The 22023-nt window shown below is 49.9% G+C and overlaps 1 protein-coding gene across 1 annotated transcript; it reads right to left on the bottom strand.

The window, feature by feature from the left end:
- Positions 1449-4508, bottom strand: LOC110389007. The gene is made up of 7 exons (XM_021378882.1): positions 4417-4508; positions 4256-4342; positions 3601-3823; positions 3311-3453; positions 2870-2986; positions 2453-2677; positions 1449-1862 (listed from the first exon to the last, which is right to left on the bottom strand). The coding sequence occupies exons 1-7, from the start codon at positions 4468-4470 to the stop codon at positions 1845-1847; spliced, it is 867 nt and encodes a 288-aa protein (XP_021234557.1). The 5' UTR covers positions 4471-4508; the 3' UTR covers positions 1449-1844.

The following is a 22023-nucleotide window of genomic DNA, read 5'->3' as shown; positions in this document are numbered from 1 at the left end:
AGCAGCTTCAGCTCCCATCACCCCCAGGGAGCAGGATGCTGCAGCCCTTCTGCTGCCTTTCAGCCACCAACATGTGTTTCTGCAGCATACAAACCTTGCACCAAAGCAAGCCCACATACAAGCAGGCATTCAGGGCAGCACATCCACAGCCCTACAAACCATCAGGGGTCCACTCCACCATCCTCTGCAGCAGCAATGGGCCCCGTTAACACCCCTCCCCTCCCCCAGTGGCCTCTGGAGGGGCTGAGCCCTCGCTCCCTCCTCCCCACCCCACACTGATGGGCACGCAGCACCTACCTGTGCTGGATCCGGGGGGAGTGCTCCAGATAAAGCTCTGCAGCTCATTCCCACCCCACTGAGCCATTCACCACCTCCACACTCATCTGAGGGCTCCTCTCCCTAAATTAGAGCTTAAAGCTCAGGGAGGGTTTGGGCATGCCCCTTGCTGCAGACAGGTGTGAGTACTGCTGCAGGTGAGCTCAGAGCCAGGTTCAGCACTGCTCCCTTCCCACTGTATTTTGAGGCATAATGGCTCTGCAGCCTGGCACCCAGACAACAAGCAAAGCATCCCTTTATCTCCACATCCCAAAGCTCAGGAGCAAGCAGGAAAATCCCACAGATTTCAGAAAAAAAGCCCTTACCTAGCTGTGTGCCACTGAGCAATGCTTTATGAATCTCTGCTTTGAGAACATTGGCTGCAGGGAGCACAAACAAGGAGCAATTGACTTAATGCAGAGACCAACATCACATCCACGAGTTGCAGTATCAGCTTCTTTATCAACCTTAAGGAAAAAATCTTGCTGTTATTCAGCAGTAATGAAAGTACTGCTGCTGTGGCTGCAGCTAACACAAGGTGAGAGGCATACCTGCATTTAAAGAGACACTGCCATGGGGAGGATGAGAAGCTCCATGCCCATCTGAGCTTCACCACACAGAACTGCTCTGCACGCTGAGGGTGCACAAATAACCAATCCAGCTGGGGAGGAAAGCTGCTCTGCCCCAGGTGTGCCCTACTGGAGCAGCATCATGTCTGGGGGCTGCAGTGTGCCAGTTATTTTAAGTCTGCTGGAGCATCCTTCACAAATACACATGCAAACAGGGCAAGGGGCAGCTGTGCCATAGCCCCCAGCAAGAGCCAGGCACCCCGGGCTGTACCCATTTGTATACTCACATTAGGAGCAATGCTTTCTGCAGCTTGTTCCAGATAGCAGATGTGTGGCCAGACTTGTGTCACTGCAGGGCAGCAGCTGCCTGTGGACCCCAGATCCCAGCTGCACCCCCATACCCTGACTCACTCCTTGTACCAAACTAAAGTCCCCTGTAGGGTTCATTTGGATGGAGAGGGTCCCATGCATGATTGAAGATCTTCAAGGGCTCAGCAAGTAGCACAGATGCCATATGAAATTATTGGTTTATCCCACAGGCAGACTCTTTATTTCTGAGGATGTTCTACGTGGAGCACCCATCCTGCACCTCTGGGGACAGGATAGGGACATCTAGGACAGGTCAGTGTGAGCACAGTTGGGTACTATTGCACATGAGCACTGCTCTGCTCCCTCTTCCCCCATCACACATCACAGTATTCCCAACGCCATCACTTCCAGGAGTGACAGAGACCCCCACCATGGGAGGGATCAGAGGGGACAGTCCCACTGGCAGCCCCAGCACTGTGGCTACTCCAGCTCCTGACAGCCAACTGCATCCCAAATCATGTGAAAAAATAGGGTAACTTTATTATGAAATTCAAAAAAAACTAAACAAATCATTAAATGGACAGCTTACACTACAGCACAGCCAGGGAGAACCAGGCATGTCACAGCCACAGCAGAGATTGGGGCCGTAGATCAGGGCTCCTGACGACCCTAGGAGGGAAATTTAACCTTGAGCATGGCTGCCAGCATTCACACTGAGGGCTGAGCTGATGGACCCCACAGTTTCTCAGCCTCCTGTGAGCTGGGCACCAGCTCCATGGGAACTGGGAGGGGGATCAGCCAGTGCTACAGGGACAGATGGATATAGAGCAGGATAGAGAACTCACAGCAGAGTTGCTGGTGGTGAAGAGTCTCCCACAAAGCCTTCCTATCCTCTAGTGAGTCATGAGGGACTCATCATGAGCTACTGGCTTTGGCTCAAAGGGAGCTGTCCTGGGTACCAGCATGAGATGCTCGGGTGGCATTTGGTAGTCCTGGCATCCAGGGGAGGAAGGTGTCAAGGCACCAGGCACACCCGGCATCATGCCTGGGACTGACGCTATCTCTCCACCCAAAGGGTGGTCAGAGCCCTAACAACCCTTCCTTGCTTTGCTCACACAGTGTTGCTGGGAAGAGAGCTGCCCTAACAGCTCAGAGCCTGGGGACATCTTCCCAGCTTGAATCTCCTCCAAACACTGATAGCTTGGGACATCTCTCCCGATAAAGGAGGGCAGATGGAACACGCACAGATGAATTCTTACCTCATACTGCGAGGAACTGTTGCTCTCATGAGAGACATCAGCCTCCTGCTCACTGCTATCCCTGCTGCTCACATCTTGCGGTTTCTGAGCGTCACTATCACCGCTGCCATCATTTGAAACATCTTCTGCACTGCTGGATGCAGCTGGGTCCTCCAGTTCCTGCTCTGAGCTCATTGCCAAGGGCTCAGGGTTATCCCCATCCCCACTGGGTTGGGCATCATCCAGCTGCAGAGATGGGGCATGGTCAGACTGCAGCTCCATGGAAGGGCAGCATAGAAAACCAATGAGTGATTCCATAAACACATCCCAGAAGCCTCTTTCCGCAGCCAAGGGAGGGAGGACTGAAGATGTCCTTCTAGCTGAGTATTGCTAAATACTTCCCCCCCTCCCCCAAGACAAAGTCTGTTGCCCACTCACCTGGAGATCCAATGACTCCTTCAACATAATGGCTCCCTCATGCTCTTCAAACTCCAGGTCTGTCTCTGTGTCATTCTGGGACTTGTACTCCTCAGTGTCTGTATCCACCTCGGAGGGCTGGGGAGAGAAGAGGAGCCCCTGAGGGATGCATTGCCCCCTCCCCAAGGCACTGGGAGCTGCCATTGGTGCCCAAAGTACTGCTTTGCAGGGACACCACCCAAAGGGGAGCTCTGGTGTATGGGATGAGTGGGGCATCCAGCACTGAAGACATGATGCTCAAGTGCTCCTTGCACAGCCTGCAGCCCCAAAAGGGTGTATGGCAAAGGAAACCACCTTTCAGCTCTCTGCTGAGTGACAATCCCAGTTTACCAGAGAGACACAGAGGCCATTCACAAGCATCTCTGAACTGCTCAGCCCCTGAGGAGTGATACCTCACCATACCTCATATGAGAGGTCTTCCGGGTCATCCTCTGGCAGGTCCTTCTCCAGCACCACCACCCAGGACTCCTGCTCTTCCAGAGCCACGTCGTCCCGTTTCCTCTTGTTTGCTTTGCTGGATGGGTTGATCAGAGCTTCACGTACCTCTGCAGGAATCCACAGGAGGCACAGTCACAACACACACAGCACAAATACCTGTGCATTTCCCACTTCCCCACCCAGCACAGGAGTTCCAGACCCAGTGTTTCTAGGCTACAAACTCTCTCAGCACTCCAGGAGGTGCCAGCTCTTACCCTTGGGCATGTTGCTCTGGCCCCAGTCTGTGGGCAGGTGGCCCAGGACTGTCTGGATCCTGGTGGGGATGAAGGCAAGGAGGAGACGCGTCAGGCGCCCACGGCGCTTCTTGGCAAACCGTGTGGGTCTATGGGGAGACTGCACGGGGCAGATTCTGCTGATGATGGCCTCCACAGGGACCACAAATCCAACCCAGACTGATACTTTCTGAAGTATCTTCAGCTGCAAACATGAGGAGAATTATACTTAGCAACATGAGACCCCAGTGAAACCCTTCAACCCTGCTCCCTCCCAGTGTAGCGCTGTGATTGGAATCAACTCCAGCCAGGTTAACAGGCAGCAGTTGAGTTATACTTTGTCCCAGAGACCCCCCCCCCCCCAGGGCAGTGAAGAGAAATGTCAATGCTGCAGTGCAGTGACCATTAGCAGAAGGGGAGCAAGAGAAGAACAAATCAGGCAGAAATGAAGCTGGGATGGGGAGTGAAGAAGAGGATGAGCATACACAGGGCACAGAGCAGGAGAAAGAGACTCAAAAAGCAGAAAGAAGAAGCAGAATGACAGAGAAACTAAAGCAGCTGCTAGCATCACGGCCTTACCCCTCCCTCCCTCCCTCCCCCCCTTCAAACCATCCCCAGCAGCAGGAGCATCACCTACCGTGGACCTGACCAAGCCCAGCTGAAGCACCTGGTGCAGGAACCTGCTGGAGAAAGAGCTGGGCTCACTGCAGGTCACCATTTGCCCCTAGACAGAGAGAAAAAGTCAGACATCCTTCATGTCACATTCAATACCACACAGGAAAACCCACTCTGCAGCACCTGGAGGAGCTCTGCCTGCTCTGGATTGGTGCAAGGCTTATCTGACTGCTCCATACAGCCCTACAACCTGGGCTGCACCAACCTGGCTTAGCCCAGCCCTCAGCACCCAGCCATTTGTACTTGCTGGCCCAGCTGCTCCCCATTGCCCTGATGAGCTGCCCACCCCTCTCCTCAGTGGGGCAGCCCCACACCCTCCTATGGGGTTTCCTTTGTGTGAGCATGGATCTTGGTGTCTTGCTCAAAGGGGGGTGATGACTGTCAATCAATCAGGGGTTTGTTTTCTCACCATTTGGGGTGCACATCTCCCAGCAGGGGTTGCACAGCCAAAGCTCTGGGTTGAGACATCTCCCCTCACTCTGTGCAAATAGTGAAGGTGAAGGATGCTGAGATGCCATGGCCCAGCCCCTCTGAGCCTCACGATGGCCCCTGGGTAGAAGGACCTTCATCACTCTCCAGTGTCTGGGATCTGTTTGAATCAATAAAGAAGAAAGGGAGTGAGGCCAGCACCACCTTGCTTCTCCACTCCAGCTGCACCCTCATGCTAGTGACAAGCAGCCTTTGTTCCAGTGGGGGCATGTCTTGCCATTTACCATCCTCTTTCTGGACATCTCGGAGCTGTACTGGCACATGGATGTGGGCATGGGGCAGTCAGCAGGGATGGTGCTGGAGAATCTGCCTGGCTCTGTCCCATCCTGCTCCAGCACTGAGCTTGGGCAGCTCTGTCCCTGTGTCATCTCCCCAGGGTTACTGTGCCATATGGCTTTGTCTCCCTGGTGTGCCTGCATGAAAAGCACCTGAATGGCATTGCCCTTGGTGGGCACCTGGGGCAGGCAGGGGAGCAGAGTGGGTTTGTAACCATACTAATAAAAGTGAGAATATGTCAACCAATATGTCAACATTTTTCTTTGCCTTTGGTATCAATACGACATTCTGGTGCCAGCCACAAGCATCCCTTACCCCCAGCACTCCCAGTGCATCCCAGTCTCCACAGGTCCTGCCCTTCCTCTCCCAGCCAGAGCAGGTGGGGTCACTGTCCTTGGAGGTGATTGAGAACCTCATGGACGTGGCACTGAGGGATGTGGTCAATGGGCACGGTGGGGATGGGTTGGGGCTGAGCTTGGTGATCTCAGAGTCTTTTCCAACCTGAATGATTCTATGATTCTGTGACTCTAAGGGGGCTGAAGCAGGAGGCTGTCTGCTCCCTGTGACACAAACCAGTGTATGGGACACGTGTGTGTGTTGTCCCTGCCCAGGTGGGACCACTGCTTCCAGCTGCCCCCGAGCCACAACTCCCCACCAAAGCGCAGGGCACAGTCACCAACCAGCCCCCACCAAACCAACTTCACGCTCTCATAAATTGCTTTCAGCTTTTATTGAGAAGCAGAACCTACAAGGCCAGAATTTAAACGTTTGTGGTCAGTGATGCTCTGGGACTAATGGAGCGCGGTGTCCTGGGTCAGCAGCTGGGCTGCAGCCATCGTCCCTCTTGGGCTCTTCATTCCCTGCAGGGCCCTTTGGGGTGGGACTGTGTGGGTTGCTTGCAGGTTCCCCGCAGTGAGACCCTCCCTGAGCAATCACCTCGGTTGGATTCCCACCTTCTGCACTGTGGACAAAAGCGAGGAGCCCATAGTCCCGCTCCTTTCCCACTGAACATGCTGGTACCAGGGGATGTCAACACCAGCACAAAGCAGCTGCGGAGCTTTCCAGAGTGCAAATCTCAGGTTCCTCCATGCGTGTACGTGCTCTCTGCTCAGCTCACAGCACAGACATTAACAGGTTTTTCTCCAGTGTGAGGATACATGACAGCCAGCAGGGCTGTAGGGAGGGAGCTGGGATCGGTTATGCCATAGAAAATCCACTGAACATTTATCATAAGGTGCTCTGGCACCACGGGATGAGTCAGGGACTGACACTTGGAAATCTAAACTGATCTCCAGCTCCTGAGGGCATCACCTCTGCTCTGCACTCGGGGCTGAGATGGAGTTACCAGAGATAAACAAATGAGCGGTTATCAGCTCACTGAGCTCTGATATCTGAATGTCTGTGTGCTCTGAGCTGGAAGGCAAATGGCAACTAAGCTGCAAACGTCTCCCCTTCTTCTCTTGGTGCCCCATCATCATCTAAGGAACACACGGGGACCAGTCCGCGGTGGCGGCTCATTGAAACTGATGGATTTAGCATTTAAACCTGGAGATCAGGAGCCTGCACTCCTGGGTGCCATTTCCTGCTCTGTGACCTTCCTGAGCTCCTGGGGATGTTTCTGTGCCTTTTGCCTCACCCACAAAATGGGAAATAATCTGCTCTGCCTCGCAGGGGGATCACGGCTCCTCATCCATCCTCGGTCACAAGACGCTCCGATGCCCTTGGCAGGATTTCCCAAGGGAAGAACCATGATGCTGTGTTCTCACAGCCTGCTGCGGTGCAAGACTGGGCAGAGCCACGCAGCCAGGGCTTGTCTGAAATGGTTGCGGTGGGAATTGCTGGGGAGCAGGGCAGCACTGAGGATGCTCCCACCCCATGCCGGGCAGTGGGGCATTGCAGTGGGGGGTGTTGAGAGAAACAGCCATCGCAGCGGCTCTTTATTCTGCCTGGGCCTGGTGCATTTTCTAAATGTTGTTTTTATCTGACTCAGAGCTGTGTCCTGGTCTCCCGCAGGTACAGCAGCAGAAAAGCTCACATCAACGGCTTTCAATTCCATGTTCCAGCCCACACTGGTGGGTGGAAGGAGAAAAGCAACCGACCGAGCCCACTGGGAGCCCAAGGGGATGTTACCTACCTCAGCTGCAGCAAATGCCACCCGGTGATATTGTAATACTGGGCAACGGGAGGGATCAACCCCAGAGACCTCAATGGGCAGCGAGAGCACCGAGCATTTCCCCCTCTGATTTTTATGCGAGTGCACACACCTGGCCTTCCCAAAATCAATACCAAGCCTCACTGTGTGCCAAGAGACTGCTACAGTCAGTGTCCGTGCCTGCTGGGAGAGATAAGCTCTTGTGTGCTCGTTAGCCGTGTCCTCCTCTCCCAGCTAATTGCTGCGGGAAGGGTCACGCTCTGGCTATGATATGGTTCCCTGCCTGGAAGCTGGAGGCTGGGGCTCTCCAGCACAAGGGATGCTGCTTCTCTACTGGCATCCCACCTGCCCAGGGCTTGGTTCTGCCCCAGTGCTGCTCTCAGTGCCATGGGCTGGATCTGGCCCAATTGAGGCTGCCAGCTCAATTAGAGCCAACACGCAGAATGCATCTGCAGGGAGAGCTCTGCTATCAGCACAGGGCAAAGCTGGGGGCAGCTGTGTTGTTGTCTGGTTTCTGCTAATTATCCACCTAAACGAAAGAAGCTGGAAACTAGACCAGTTCTCACCTATAGGCTGCCAGCAATGGCAGAGCAGAGAGCTGCTTGGTTCCCCTGGGGGGCTGACCTCCTCCTGGCATCTCTTCAGGTTCACAACCCAGATCTACTCCCATTCTCACCCTTAGGAGAAGTAGCGTTTGCAAGAAGCACTTTCCCCAAACTTGGGGTTGCATGGAAGATGTTCCAGCATGGAAACCCTTCCATGCTCCATGTTCAGCACAGGTGCCAGCAGCAGAGTTGCTTCTGTCCCTGTGCACTGGATGCTGTATGCACAGAGCCTGAGCTTCAACAGGATTGCTATCCCACACCCCCGAGCCTTCCCCAAAAACATGAGCCCATCTGACCCCTGGTAACTGCTGGATGATTAGGAGCAAAGCACCATCTCCATATCATCCACTGCAAAAATGCAGGAAAACCGTAGGTACCTGGATTCTTCATCTTCTGCTACAACCCCTTCCTCATAGGGGGATTGCATGTGCAATCACTACTGGAGCAGTATTGCTTTCCCCATCACAAGCCCTGAATCGTGCTTAAAAGGTTCACCTTTGTATCTGCTTCAAGCTAATTTTTTTTTTAAAACAAATCAAAATCAAGAAGGAAAAAAAATAACCAAAGCAGGAAGCGTCGTGTTTCTCTAATGGCCCTCAGGGCTGGGTGTATTGTGAGGGCCAACTTCATTTCTGGACAACAAAGTGCAGGTTTGCTTTGGAAAGGCAAATCCGCGCTGTGCTTTTGTTTGCAGCTGCTCAGGGGAGCTTTGAGGGCACAAGTGCTGGAAGAAGTGCCTGAACCCATGGAATCTGTGATGTGAGTTCACGGAGGTGACCTGGGCTGAGCAGGAGTTGTGCTGGAACTCCACAAAAGCCTCTGTGCTCTGCGGGAGGGCTCTCCTGGAAGAGAAGCTGCAGGATGCACAGCCCTAGGAGCACTGTATTCCTGCAGCAGTGTGACCCTGCTTGTGTTTACACAGCAATTTGCAGCCACCCTACAATAACACTCCATCACATCCATTCCCTGCTTTTCCATTCTTTGCAAAACAAACAAACAAACAACAAAAAAGGACAAACCAGTGTCTCTTTGCTCCCTCCAAAGCTTAGCTTGTTCTGAGCCATTGCATCTGCAATAGAAGCAAATCCTTTTAAGGACAGAGCTGTCCCTCACCCCATCACCCCGCAGCTCTGTCCCCTGCTGTAACCCTTCCAGCTATGCCATCCCCAAAGCTGGAGCACAGTGCTGGAGGCAGCACCCGAGGGCTGCACGCTGCCAGCACAGCTCCTGCTCGCTGCAGCCTCAGCCTCCTGCCAACAAGTTGGATATGGGGGAGAAAAGATGATTTCAGTCCATTTTGCTTATCCTTTTGGGGCTGATATTTTTTTAAATGGTTCAGCCGAGCTTTTTGTCATAGGGCAGCAATGAGAACGCAGAGGTAGGCACTATATCTTCCCAATTAACGAGATTAGTCTATTGATTTTAATGGGGGTGATTCAGTGGCCGGAGATGAAACACCAGCTTATTTATCCACTGGATAAAGGCCAGAGAATGCAGGATCTGGCCCTCAAATATCACATCCATCTTCAGCCAGTTCAGGAATCCAGTCCTGTGCTAGTTTTGAGATCCTGTTGGGGGTTTTATTGCTGTTGTTTTAGGCAGCTTGCCCAATAGGGAGCAGTATGATTAATATTTAGGGAACAAATCCAGAGGTAATGGTCCCCTGGAGCCTGGGGATGCTGATGGTTCGGTGTGCTGGGCAGTCAGGCGAAACCGCTGCTTTCCAAGCTGCCATCAGACACGCTGCCAGCAAACTGAGGGACGGATTGGTGGCCCTACGAACACAAAGTGTTTAATCACCCAGCTCAGCCCCTCAGCCCTGCATTTAGCTGAGGCTCAGATGAGGCTTTTTTAAGAAACAGCCTCTTAACACCTCTCCTACGGGTGCTGCCTCGGAGCAGCCACACGTCCCCAGGCTCCCTGGCAGATATCAGCACGTTTGCAGAGAAGCACTGAGGATCGTGAGCTGCTCTGGTGGGAAGGGACCCATCCCCCCAGTGCTCAGTGCCAGGACTGGTCCTGGTGCTCAGGGGGTTGGTGCTGTCCTCAGGAGCATCGCTGCTGTCCCCATCACGAGAAAGCCCACACCTCCCTGGGGTGGGACAAATCACGGAGTCATAGAATGATTAAGTTTAGAGAAGACTCTAAGATTATCATGTCCCACCATCCACCTGCCACCACTATCGCCCACTAACCGTGTCCCTTAGTACCACATCTGCCCTTTCCTTAAACACTTCTAGGGACAGTGACACCATGGGCTCATCCCATCGGCCCCATCCCATCGATGCAGCCTGTCTGAGCCCCAACATTGACCCCAGGGGAGCACCACTAGTGACCCACCAGTGGGACGCACCTCCATTCACCACTACTCTCTGGGCCCGGCCCTCAGCCAGGTTTGTACCCAGCAAATCATATGCCTATCCCAGCCATGGGCTGCAGCTTCTCCAGGAGAATGCTGTGGGAGACAGTGCCAAAGGCTTTGCTGAGTTCTGGGTAGAACACGCCAACAGCCTTTCCCTCATCCACTGTCTGGACCAGATCGATTTCTAATTAATTATAGAATAGCTGGAGTTGGAAGGGACCTCTAAAGGCCATCTGGTCCAACTCCCTGCAGTGGTGGTGGTGGTGATGTCCCAGCACAGCACAGAAGCATGCAGGGCTTTGGGCCACATCATGGCCACAGGTGGCACAAGGTTGCTGGTGCTCAGCTCACTGCTGCTTAGAAGAGCGCTGTTTGGTAGGACGGGTTCTCCCAACCTGGAGGACTGTCCTGCTGCTGGGACAGGCCGTCCTCACCCTCAAGTCACTGGCAGCATTACTCCTGATGCAGTCCTGCTGTTCCTTAAATATTAATGATGTGTTCAGCTGAGATGCCTCACTTCCGAGATCACACACAGGGCAACATTCAGTTTTCTTTCCATCTTCATGTGCCATCTGCTCTTCTGTCATGTAATATGGAAAGGAGAGGTCCTTACATTCAGGGACAAGTAAACATACTCTTCCTGTGATACCTTTTGCTGAGGTGTTAACAGCTCTAAATGTGAAGGATAAACAGGTTTAATTAGTGTTAAGACATTTCTTTTTTAGCATTTACAAGAGTCTCATTATTATTCCCCTTGCGTAGGGAGACTCAGAATTGATAACGTGGCACAGACATCTCCTGCACAGTGCACACTGCAGGGAGTGCCAATGACTACTGCAGGCCCCCCCCCCACACACCCAAACTTTGCTCTCCATTCTGAACTCATGGACATAAAGGATCGCTCGTGCCCATCTCCTGCCTCTTGCAATGGGCAGCAGTGATGGCTACCAAAGCTGGAGCTGTTGTGGTGCCTGTAGGGGAACATTTTCCTTGGGGGCTTCCTTCGTAAGCCATGGGATGCGGGGAAATGGTTTCAACCTACAAGTGGGGAGGCTGAGGCTGGATATAAGAAAAAAGTTCTTTACAATAAGGGCAGTGAAGCACTGGGACAGGTTGCCCCATCCCTGCAGACAGCCAAGGTCAGGGGATGGGGCTCTGAGCACACAATGGATCCATGGGTGTCCCTGTTCAGTGCAGGGGAGTGGGACCAGATGGTCTTTAAGGGTCCTTTCCAACACAAACCAATCTGTGAATCCACGATTCTATGGAATGCACGAGTCCCGCAAGGTGGTCCCCAAGCTCAGGTCTGGCAGCTGTGAGCCTTACTGCAGGGCTCTCCAGGATGACTTCCAGAGCCCAGAGCAGAGGTGACCTCCACCAATAAATTGCTGACGGAGGCAGCAGCATGCCTGCAAGCTGCCTGCATTGTCACCTTTGTCATGCTGCATCCCTAACAGAGAGCCCAGAGCGCAGGGGAAGGCCAGGCAGAATGCAAGGCAGCAAATGAAACAGGGCTGCTGCATTCCCTGGGTGGAAACACCTCCACTCAGCCTTTTTTTTTCCCCAAGGACAAAAGTTTTTGAGAGAGGAAAGGTGTCCCACGTGGTGGCGATTCCCAAGTGGTGGATGCAGCCTGGAGGCTTGTTCTGAGGAGGACGTGGGTAGGAGAGTGGGTCCTATGGGAAAAGTAGGCAGAAGGCAGAGCACGGGGGAAGGGGAATGAGCAGAGAGATGGAGAGGAGGGAGCTGTGCAAGTGGGCACTAAAGGAAGAGCATGGGAACGGGTGTCAGGAGGATGAACGCAGGGACATGGGGTAGGAAAATTTGTGTTGGTGGAATTGTGAATAAAACCAGGCTGGAGGGATCCTGAGGGATGGGAAAATACAGCTCAGGCAGTGACTGAGCCTCACTTTTGGGTAAGAGAAGTTTGGAGAGCATCTGCCATCAATGGGATGGGATTGTGTGTACAGAACTCAGGGCACGGTGAGAACTGAGTTCAGCCAAAGGACCTCCAGAAGAGGAAACCCAAAGCCAACCCCACTGCACCACATCCTGCTCTGGACAGAGAGCTTTGTTGTGTTTCCCCAAGCCCAGCCCACTCCAAGAGCATCCCGCTGGGTACACAGTGCCCTTCAATCAGTGCCAGTCAGTCTGCAAAACCCTGACCTATCTTGTAAAGACACCGCATCCTCTGCACACATGAATCAAGTGATTGTAGAACAAGGAACATGCTGTTTTCAGAGAGCATAAATTTATCTGCTCGTATTTGTTCAGGGTGTTGATAGTCAAGTCTCAAGAATCACACTGGCTTCTTACCCCATCAAGTTGTTAACCACCATGGAGTGCCTGGGAACGACGTGTCATGTCTTTACTGGTGTGAAACCACAGAAATTTAATCTGAATTTTGTGATTTCTTCTGATAAGGTTCATCTTTCCTACCCATGCTTTTCCTTTCTGAAAGAAAACAACCGCATCTACCCCAAGGTGTCATTTTCTGAAGATGAATTTTGTCATTTGTTATGCTGTTAAACTCCACGCTGATCTTGTATCAAATTCTTGTCTTGAGACTACAACCATGACAAACTGCAAGAGCTATCAGGGGTGTTGTCAAAATCCATCTGGACATTTTGTGCTTAAATTAAGTGTTCCACATACCAACTTTGTTCCTAGAAAGAAAACTTCTTGGCTCTGCGTTGTAGGGACGTGTTAGGAAACGATTACCGTGCTGGTGTCAGAAGGAGGTGGGGGCATTTTAAAAACTTGTAGCACCTTTGTAGAGAGCTGGGTGTTTGCGGGGATGGATGGGCAGCAGATGAGCTGGAGGAGAAACCTCCAAGCTGCATCTGCCAGCTGTAAATCTACATCTGAAAGTGAGTGCAGACACAAAGCTCATCCCAGCACAAACACGGGTTACCGCAAGATTTCCCAAGCCTTCCGTTCTGTGCGATGATACCCTGAGATGAACACACTTCCTCTTGGCCGCAATCATTGTGACACTCCTGGTTCCATAGCTGGCAGCCCGTCATTCTGCTGCACACACTGATGCAACAAGCTCATTTCTTGCACGCCTTCCACCAGCCAGCCCTGCTCTCACCTTTCCTGCAAGCCATGCTTGAGATTAGGAAAAGGTCAGGAAAGAGTGAAAGTGCACCCAATATTGGGCACCTGTCTTTGTAGGGCTGATGTTAGCTGGCAATTCACGTGGGCTTAGGAGCAAACCCCCTGGGATGACAGCGAGTTTGTGGATGAGCCCAAGAGGAGTGGTGCAGTTGATACAATAGAAGGAAGGGATGACATCCAGAGGGACCTGGACAAGCTCAAAAGGTGGGTCCATGTGAACATAATGAGGTTCAACAAGGCCAGGGGCAAGCTGGTGCACTTGTGGTGGGGCAATCCCAGATATGTGCACAGAATGGGAGAACTCAGGCTGCTTGGGCCCTGAGCAACCAAATCTAGTGTCTGATTTAGTGGTTGGCAACCTTGCCTGTGGCAGAGGGGTTGAAACTAGATGATCTTTGAGGTCCCTTCCAACCTAACCATTCAGTGAGTCTACAGTTCTATGATTCTATGGCAGAAAATAGCCCAGGTCCAGAAAGCCTATAGAGCTTCCTCACTAGATTCCCAGACTCCTCAGGAAATGACCTGATGGATAGTATCCATACCAGCCACCAACTGCTCAGAAACCTCCCAGGATAGGGCACTGAGCAAGTTCCCACAAAGGGGAAATGGAGAAGGACCTGTGCCAACCAGTGTCAAAATGCCTTGCTGAGCTGATGCTGTGATTTGATGCACTGCAGAAAGCACACAGAAAGGGTGCAGCGCTGCCTGTATCAGCATTGTCATCTGCTTGGCTCGGTACAAAACTAAAATTCATCAGCAGCACTGAACAAAGCTTTTAGAAATGCTCATAATTCAATTAGGCCATCAAAGAGATGATCTAATCACGTCAGCTCAATTACTCAGTCGGACGGGCTGACATCTCTCCTGCCACCTCAGTGGGAGCTGTCTGCTGCTCAGCCCTCCTGTAGCGATCCTTACACCCAAGGAGGGGATTTGCTCAGGTTGTGCTCTTGCTTTTCTCTCTGCTGTATGTGCACACCCTGCTGCTCCTCCTGCCCCATCCCGCAGACCCAGGACCTGACCTACAGCAAACTCTGAGCCCTGCTGGCTCTCATGCCTGCTCCCAGCCTACACCCACGTGCTCTGTCAATGCCCGTTACTTTGCGGTTAGGTGCTGTGCTATCAACCCAGCTCTTATCAGGTTCTTGGTTCCTAGAGACAAAACACTCTCACACAGAGCTATGTGTCACCCGAGCCCTTCTGAAGTTGCCGTGCACCCTGAGAACAAAGCCCTTGGAACAAGTGGACAGAGGGCACTTGGCCTCCAGCCTCACCCTGAAGGTACAGATAGCTCAGCCCTGATCAAACAGAGCTGTGGCACGACGCCTGGGTGGCATTTGGCTGTTGTCCTTGGGCATGGCTGGGAGCAGCAAGGGCCAGACCCCAGCCCTAGAGCCAGCTGGCTTCAGCATGGCTCCTGTTTGCTCAATGGCTTTTGGAGGCTTCCAGAAGCGTCCTGCTCCTGCAAAACCAACTGCAAGCTGCTGGAGGATCCCTGAAGAACAGCACAGCAGTGACAAGCTGAGTCCTTCACATGGAGATGAAAATGGACTCAGTCTTCATGGAGCCATTCCAGCACCCCCATTTAATCCCAGGACCTCCACACTCAGATAAGAGCAATGCAGCACTACCCGAGTGGTGCAGCTAAAAAGCTCCGCAGTGAAAAGTTGTCTCCATGATCAGAACTTTGTCAAGAGATAAGAAACAAAGTGCAACAGTCAGATACAAATGTTCAGCATGGAAAGGGATTCATGGCTGTACATCCCAACAATGTTCATTGCAGCCAGGATTGCTGCAGAGATTTAGTGCACTGCAAATGTCAGAAAATTATGGCTTACAGATAATAATGTAGGGTGGGAGAAGATGGGGTCAGATGAGATACGAAAGGATTTGGGGGAACTTTGGACAGAAGAAAGGATCCGTTGGGCAATAGGATGGCAGCTGAAAATCAATGCAATGCGATGCATAGCAGAAGAAACAGTCGGAACTATTCCTGGTCTTCATGCATTGTAAATCAACTAAAAGGCCACAGTGTCACTGTAAAGATTTCATTAAGAAGCATCTGCTCAGCAAAGTGTTCTGGCCAGCAAAGCAGGATGACATTAGGATATTTAAATATACATTTTATGCAATGATGAAAATATTATAGTGCCGTATATTACACAAGTGATGATACCTCCTTGTCTTAAACAGTTTGTTCATTCCAGTTCTGCTCCCCTCATTTGGACGACATTAATCAGGTTCAAAGAGTGCAAGAAGAAATGCTGGAGACTTGGAAGATTTCCATATTAGAATAGACTGCTCCGGCTATTCCAACCTTAGATAAGAAATTAGCAATGGAAAAAGAATGAATTTCATTCACTAATGAATGACATTGGAAAAGAAAAAGCCCTCTTCTAACGTACTGCGTGTTGTACTGCTAACAGAATCCGGAGGCACTCATATAAATTCAAATCACCCTTTTATGTCAACCACCATTAAAACTCAGCTGAAGCACTTCTGATCTGGAAACTCATTAATTCCATACAGTAATCTGTGCCTGAGAGTTTAGTGAGATTCAAAAATGAGGCAAAACTCCTTTTCCCATAGACACTGCCAGACAGGGAATGGCAATCCTTGCATTTGGATACTGAAAACTCTTGCTCATTTTTCAGTCCTTCAGGAGAATCCAAGACCATTTCCTGGGGCTCTAACACACCTCTGCTCTGTAGGGATTTCTGATGGGGACCTGAAACACTTGTGCCCCCAAACCTCATTTTCACACAGAAAGTTTTCCAAGTTTTCAAAGCAACGCTGGCAAAACATCTCCAGCTTCTGCTCCATGCATTCCAGATTTCAGAAATGGTTTTTGGACGCCTGGCACCACCCAATCAAAGCATGGGGTTCGGTGTGCTTGGTGCATTAAGGCTACACCTACGTGGGAGCTGAAATGTCTGTTTCCTTGGAAATGCGCTGATTTCAAACTCCAATTTCAAACCAATGCGGAGTGAAATGTCATATTTAGAAATTCAGCCCAAAATTAAGCACTTTAGAAGTTTTTAAAAGTTACTTGAGATGCTCTGTTGTCATCTTGACAGGCTGCTTTTCGATCCTCATTGTAATTTATTGCATCAAGCGGTAATTTTCATAGGAAAAATTATTTTGAAAGGAAAAATGGAAATGTTAAGTTCTTGTCATTTTCAAATGGAACATTTCAGCCTGATTTGCATGTTTGACTTTGCATTCAGAATATAATGGGCAAAACCCAACACATTGCTGTTGAAAGCTCAGAAAATTATGCTTGAGTAAAATCTAAGAGGAAGATGCGCTGTGAGAATGATGCCCAGCTACAGTGCTGGGTCCTAGTCTGTTCCCACCTGATCCCTCTTACATGTTTCCCCTATAAATTATTGCTGTTTTATTCAGACATCTCTGGTGTGATACAGAAAGCTCTTCCTGCAAGCATGCTGTAGTACAGGCTTCCTTTTTAAGAGCAACAGCCCGTGCTCTCCTAATTAAACAGGTGGAAAATAGATGTGCACACTGAGAACATCTTTAGAATTGCTGACATTTTAATCTTATTTTATTTAATCAAAGGCACTCTCAGTGTTCCTGCTTTACAGCTTCACTGGACCGTGCTGTTGGAGACTTACACATGTTTGCATTACAGCGATAAATCAACCACACAGCTCCCTCCTGTATGATCCCCATATCTCAATTTTGCAGGCTCCAAACCTGACGGAAATTTGCTAAACCCTTCGTTCCCATGAGCACCTGCCCGCAGTGAGCCCCTGGAGGACATGTCCTGCCCTGCTGCGCGCTGGGTGAACGACTCTGGTCTCATCCAGCAGCACCAGCAGGACCAGCACCACAGCAGGCAGCTCCTGGCAGGGGAAGAAAGTCACAGCATTGGCTGTGCTGGTGAAGAGGAAGGCAACCAATTCATGATCATCATATCAAGAAGGTTGGAAAAGACCTCTCAAATCCCCAAGCCCAACCACAAGCCATCCCACCATGCCCACTGACCATGTCCCCAAGTGCCACATCTCCGCAGTTCTTGAACACCTCCAAGGATGTTGACCCCACCACCCCCTGGGCAGCCTGTGCCAGTGCATCACCACGCTTTTGGAGAATTTTTTCCTAATATCCAACCTGACCCTCCCCTGGCACAACTTGAGGCCATTCCTGCTCATTCTATGATGTTTTCAGACAGAGAAGTTAAGAGTTGAAGAGTTGGTGCTGGCTGCATCACCCTGCCATGCCTAACAAGGAAAAGACTTCCCCCACCACCTTTTTATCCCAGGCCATATGGCAAAATAAAAAGTTAACTTTCCCAGGCACTTTGTACTGATCAATTCCTTTAAGGCTGTGGTGGAGAGTTTAGAAAGGACGAATGGAATGAGGCTTCGGATCACTAGTAATGATATTGCTCCCAAAAAGCACACAAGGAAATACTCTTTCTCATGACTCACACTCTGATGAACGCTGTTGTGAGTACTTCTCCAGTGGTATTTACCATTACCTGTCACTCCCCATCCCCTGCTCCACACTGGGTGTGGAGGGCTCAGTGATGTGTTGGGGCTCTGTTTGTTGCGACAGGACAAGGGGAAATGGTTTCACACTAAAAGTGAGGAGATTTAGACTGGATATAAGAAAAAAGTTCTTTACAGTAAGGGTAGTGAAGAACTGGAACAGGTTGCCCAGAGAGGCAGCGGGTGCCCCATCCCTACAGACAGCCAAGGTCAGGGGACGGGGCTCTGAGCACCCAATGGAGCCACGAGTGTCCCTGTTCACTGCAGGGAGTGGGACAAAATGGCCTTTAAGGGTCCCTTCCAATTCAAAGCGTTCTATGATTCTATGAAACCCTCTGCCTGGGGTGGGGACATGCTGCCAGGTCCCTGTGCTCCTGGCAAGGGAATCCCTTGGGCGCCTTTCATGGGGAGAGAGCACACCTGCCTGGCTGCTGAAAAACCCAATCAGGTATGTTGGTACACACCACCAAAAAGGAAAAGCCCTTCTGAAGAATGCAATGCTAGAAATGCAGGTATACAGGATCCACGCACGTCCCTGAACACTTGACCTCCACATTCATGCTTTTCACCACACCCAGATTGATGGGCATCCAGTCGAACTTCATGCCGCAGGTGCTACACTCTGCTCTGTGCACTGAGCCAGAATGCCTCATCCATTGTACCGGCATTTGCCTTCCCACCACCCCCTTCATTACTGCCTTCTTAACCATGTCATTGCCAAGGAGCACAAAACACCACCGTCAAATCCAAACCTTGATATTAAATATCAGATCCAGACTTCAGTATCTGTAAAATTCAGAGTCTGGGTTTCAATGGGATCCAGCAGATAAAGAGGGGATGTTTGTAAAACGAAGAGCCCCAGCGGTGGTTCTGAATCTCAAATTCAGCAGGTGCTCAGGCTCTGGCTGTGCACTGTTTTGCCTTCTCTACAAAGACCGTTTTGCATCTGCAAAAGAGTTAACCTCCTCCCTGGGACTGCAATTTAACAGTATTCCGGGCACTTGCACTATTTTCTTTCAGAAAAGTCCTTTGGACTCTTAATCAGTTACAGGATTTAGTGGTATTATTTACACCTTGAAAGGAGGAAGAGAACCCCCCCGCAGCTTCCAGGAGACAATGCCGAGCCCCTCCTCACCCCGACTGCACTGCGTCAGCACTAACCTTTCAGATATCTCCTGTTGCAGAGCCTTGTCACCTACACAGCAGGCTGTGATGCCCAGCGACTCAAAATGAATGGAGGACATTAATGCCCTTTGTGAAATGGATCTCAGGGTTTCTTTACATGTTATTTCTTGTAAGAAGCTGGGCATGAGTGATGGAATCATAGAATCATAGAAACAGAATCACCAAGGTTGGAAAAGATCTCTGAGATCATCCAGTCCAACCATTGATCTACCACCAATATTTCCCCACTAAACTATGTCTTTTAGTACAACATCTAAAGGTTTCTTGAATACCTCTGCAGACAGTGACTCCACCACCTCTCTGGGCAGCCCATTCCAGCTCCTGAACACCCTTTCAGAGAATAAATTTTTCCTAATATCCAATCTGAACCTCCCCCGGAGCAAAAAAAATCCAGTGAGCCCTCTGCCAAGCAGCAACTATGGTGACATGGTCCTGCCCCTCACATCCCTGATGATGCCCAGGCATATGGGGGGGACTTTCCCTGGTAAGGTCCCCAGGAGCTCCAGCCACTTCCCTTCCATACTGCCATCAACCCAATCCTGGGGGACAACCAGCCTATGGCAGAGGCTGGAACTGCGGGGCTTCAATGTCCTTCCAACCCAACCCATCCCAACTCAACCCAACCATTCTGTGATTCTATGACCTCATGGGGAAACACCGCTCCAAGGGACCTTCAGAGCAGCTCCTGCTCCACTGCAGCCATCATGACAAGTAGAGACAATTCTTATCCATATCCTAGCTTTGCTAAATCATTTATTCTACATCCTAGATGCTCACTTTGCCAATCTACTGAATGTCCCTTGCGGAACTTCTAGACTGATGGCATCACAGCTTCGCCCTTCCAAGCTGCAGTGGAATGAGTTCTGTGAGATTAGCTTTGCCCTACAAATGCAAATTTGTGTTTTGGGGGTAGGTCCCATTGAACCAAGCCTAGCAGAGATTTTGTGATCTCCCCTGTTCAGCAGCAGTTTAATTACTGCCCCGTGAATGGCCGGGAGGAAACAAGATCCCAGGAGCCGCCTATGGCTGCTGGTGCCGCTAGTGCAATTCAGATTCCAAAGAGCAGGTAAGAGGGATTTCTCACGATAATTTCCTTTGACTCAGATAAATTGTTTCTCCTTCATCAAAACTTTCCCATGTAATCATTTTTTTAAAGCATTTGCCCATGTGCATTAAAAAAAAAGTCACAGATTTAATTTCTAAATAGATGTTATGTGCCTGGAATCCTCAAAATGCTGATGTAGCTTTGCACATAGCTTCACTGTGGCTTCTGATAGAGGAGTTTCAGATAATGACAAAATTAGGTAGGAAAAAGGCATCAACAAAATCCCACTGTTTAGCAATTAGTGATTTAACTGACAGAAAATAATGGCATTGCATACAACACTATGGGAAAAGGTGTCATTGTCTTATGGTGGGCTGGTCCTTGTGGGAATAAATGCTTATGATTTACCAAAAAAAGAAATCAGGAACATTAAAGTATTTTAATCAGGGAACAATTTATTTCTAAAACCTTTCAAGCCTGCACAATGTTTTCATCTGTAATTCTTTGCAAGATCCTAGTAATGAACTTAAGAAAGTTTGGTGTTTGAACGTAATATTGGGATGGATACCACGGGGGAGGATGAAATAAATATTTTAAATTTGACTGGACTAGTTGGTTAAAAAGTTGCACGGAAATATCTAGAAGCATTATCTTTCAAATAATTATTTGAAATCGGTGTTGCTAAAGTCAAGGTTTGCCATTAGCATCTTGCTATTAAAATCATTATTGCTGTAATGTAATTAAATATGAAATAAAGGTGACATAGACTCTTAGAAATGTATATTTTATATATTGGAGCCCATAATAAATCACACATGACATTACAACTGCCTTCCTACTGTAAGAGCACTGCCTTACTACTGTCGTACTTTTCCTTTTTTGTAAAAATAAGTTTCTCAAAGAGAAAACCAATAAATTTCTATTACTAAATGCCCATCCCTTCCAGCACATCGACTATTTAAGTGGAAATATGCTCTTGGGAAGATTCAGTATAATGTTCAAAGGTGTTCGAAGACATGAGAATCTCAGTGATGAAATTATTTCATTACTCTTTACGTTTAAACGACCCTCCATGAATAAACCAACACCTCTGAGGATCATTTTTTTCTGGGGAAAAGCATGCAGAAACCTGAGTCAGCCCACAGGTCTCATGGCAGCCTTTTCTATTTGGGATTCTTCACTGAAGGGACCTTTCAACAGCCCCCAGTGTACAGCACAGATGGAGATCCCAAGGGATCCCCGGTGCCATGCTGCTGTGAAGTCCTTGGTGGCATTCTTGGGATCTAAAGCAGAAGAACTAAGGGAGCCTTGGAGGTCTATTGCCTTCAGCCAAGTCTCCAAGAAAGTCCTCCTGGTATTTCCTCACTCCTCAGATACAACAGGAGCATGTTCCAGATGCCAACCCTGATAGCATCATGAGGTTGTGCTGTCAAAGCCACGCTGCACAGGGACTCTGCAAATTGGAGTTAGGGATGTTTTCTATTCAAAGATCTAATGCTGGGGGAACTGTGATGCTCTACTTGGAGATACTAGGTTAGAAAGGAAACCAAAGGGATTCTCAAACTCTTTCTTAAATTAGCCTATCCCTCCAGGCAAAAGAAATCATGCTCTGACAAAGGAGAAAAAACAATTCCCAGCTAGCACAAGCCTACTAACCTCTAGCTTGCTTTTCCCAGCCTTGTTCCAACCTGAAATGAGTTCACCTAAGCCCAGAAACAGCCACAGGACCAGAGATGAATACGGAAGCCAAATAACAAAAGATTCCTAATCCTTCCATTGTTTCCTTTGCTATAAAATCTCTTAGTAATTGGTCAGTGAATTAGTCACATAATTCCTCTGATCTCAGGATGGTCACTGGAGCATTAAGAGAAAAAAAACCCCACTTGGGACTGTGCCAAACCCTCCAGATCTGAGGAAGGTAAAGACAGAGCTTGCCATGCTACTTCCCTTCCCTTCCCTTCCCTTCCCTTCCCTTCCCTTCCCTT

The sequence above is a fragment of the Numida meleagris genome, chromosome 27, assembly GCF_002078875.1.
Source record: "Numida meleagris isolate 19003 breed g44 Domestic line chromosome 27, NumMel1.0, whole genome shotgun sequence".
NCBI lineage: Eukaryota > Metazoa > Chordata > Aves > Galliformes > Numididae > Numida > Numida meleagris.
Note: the sequence above shows the minus strand (reverse complement) of the source record. Positions and strands in the feature narration are given on the sequence as shown.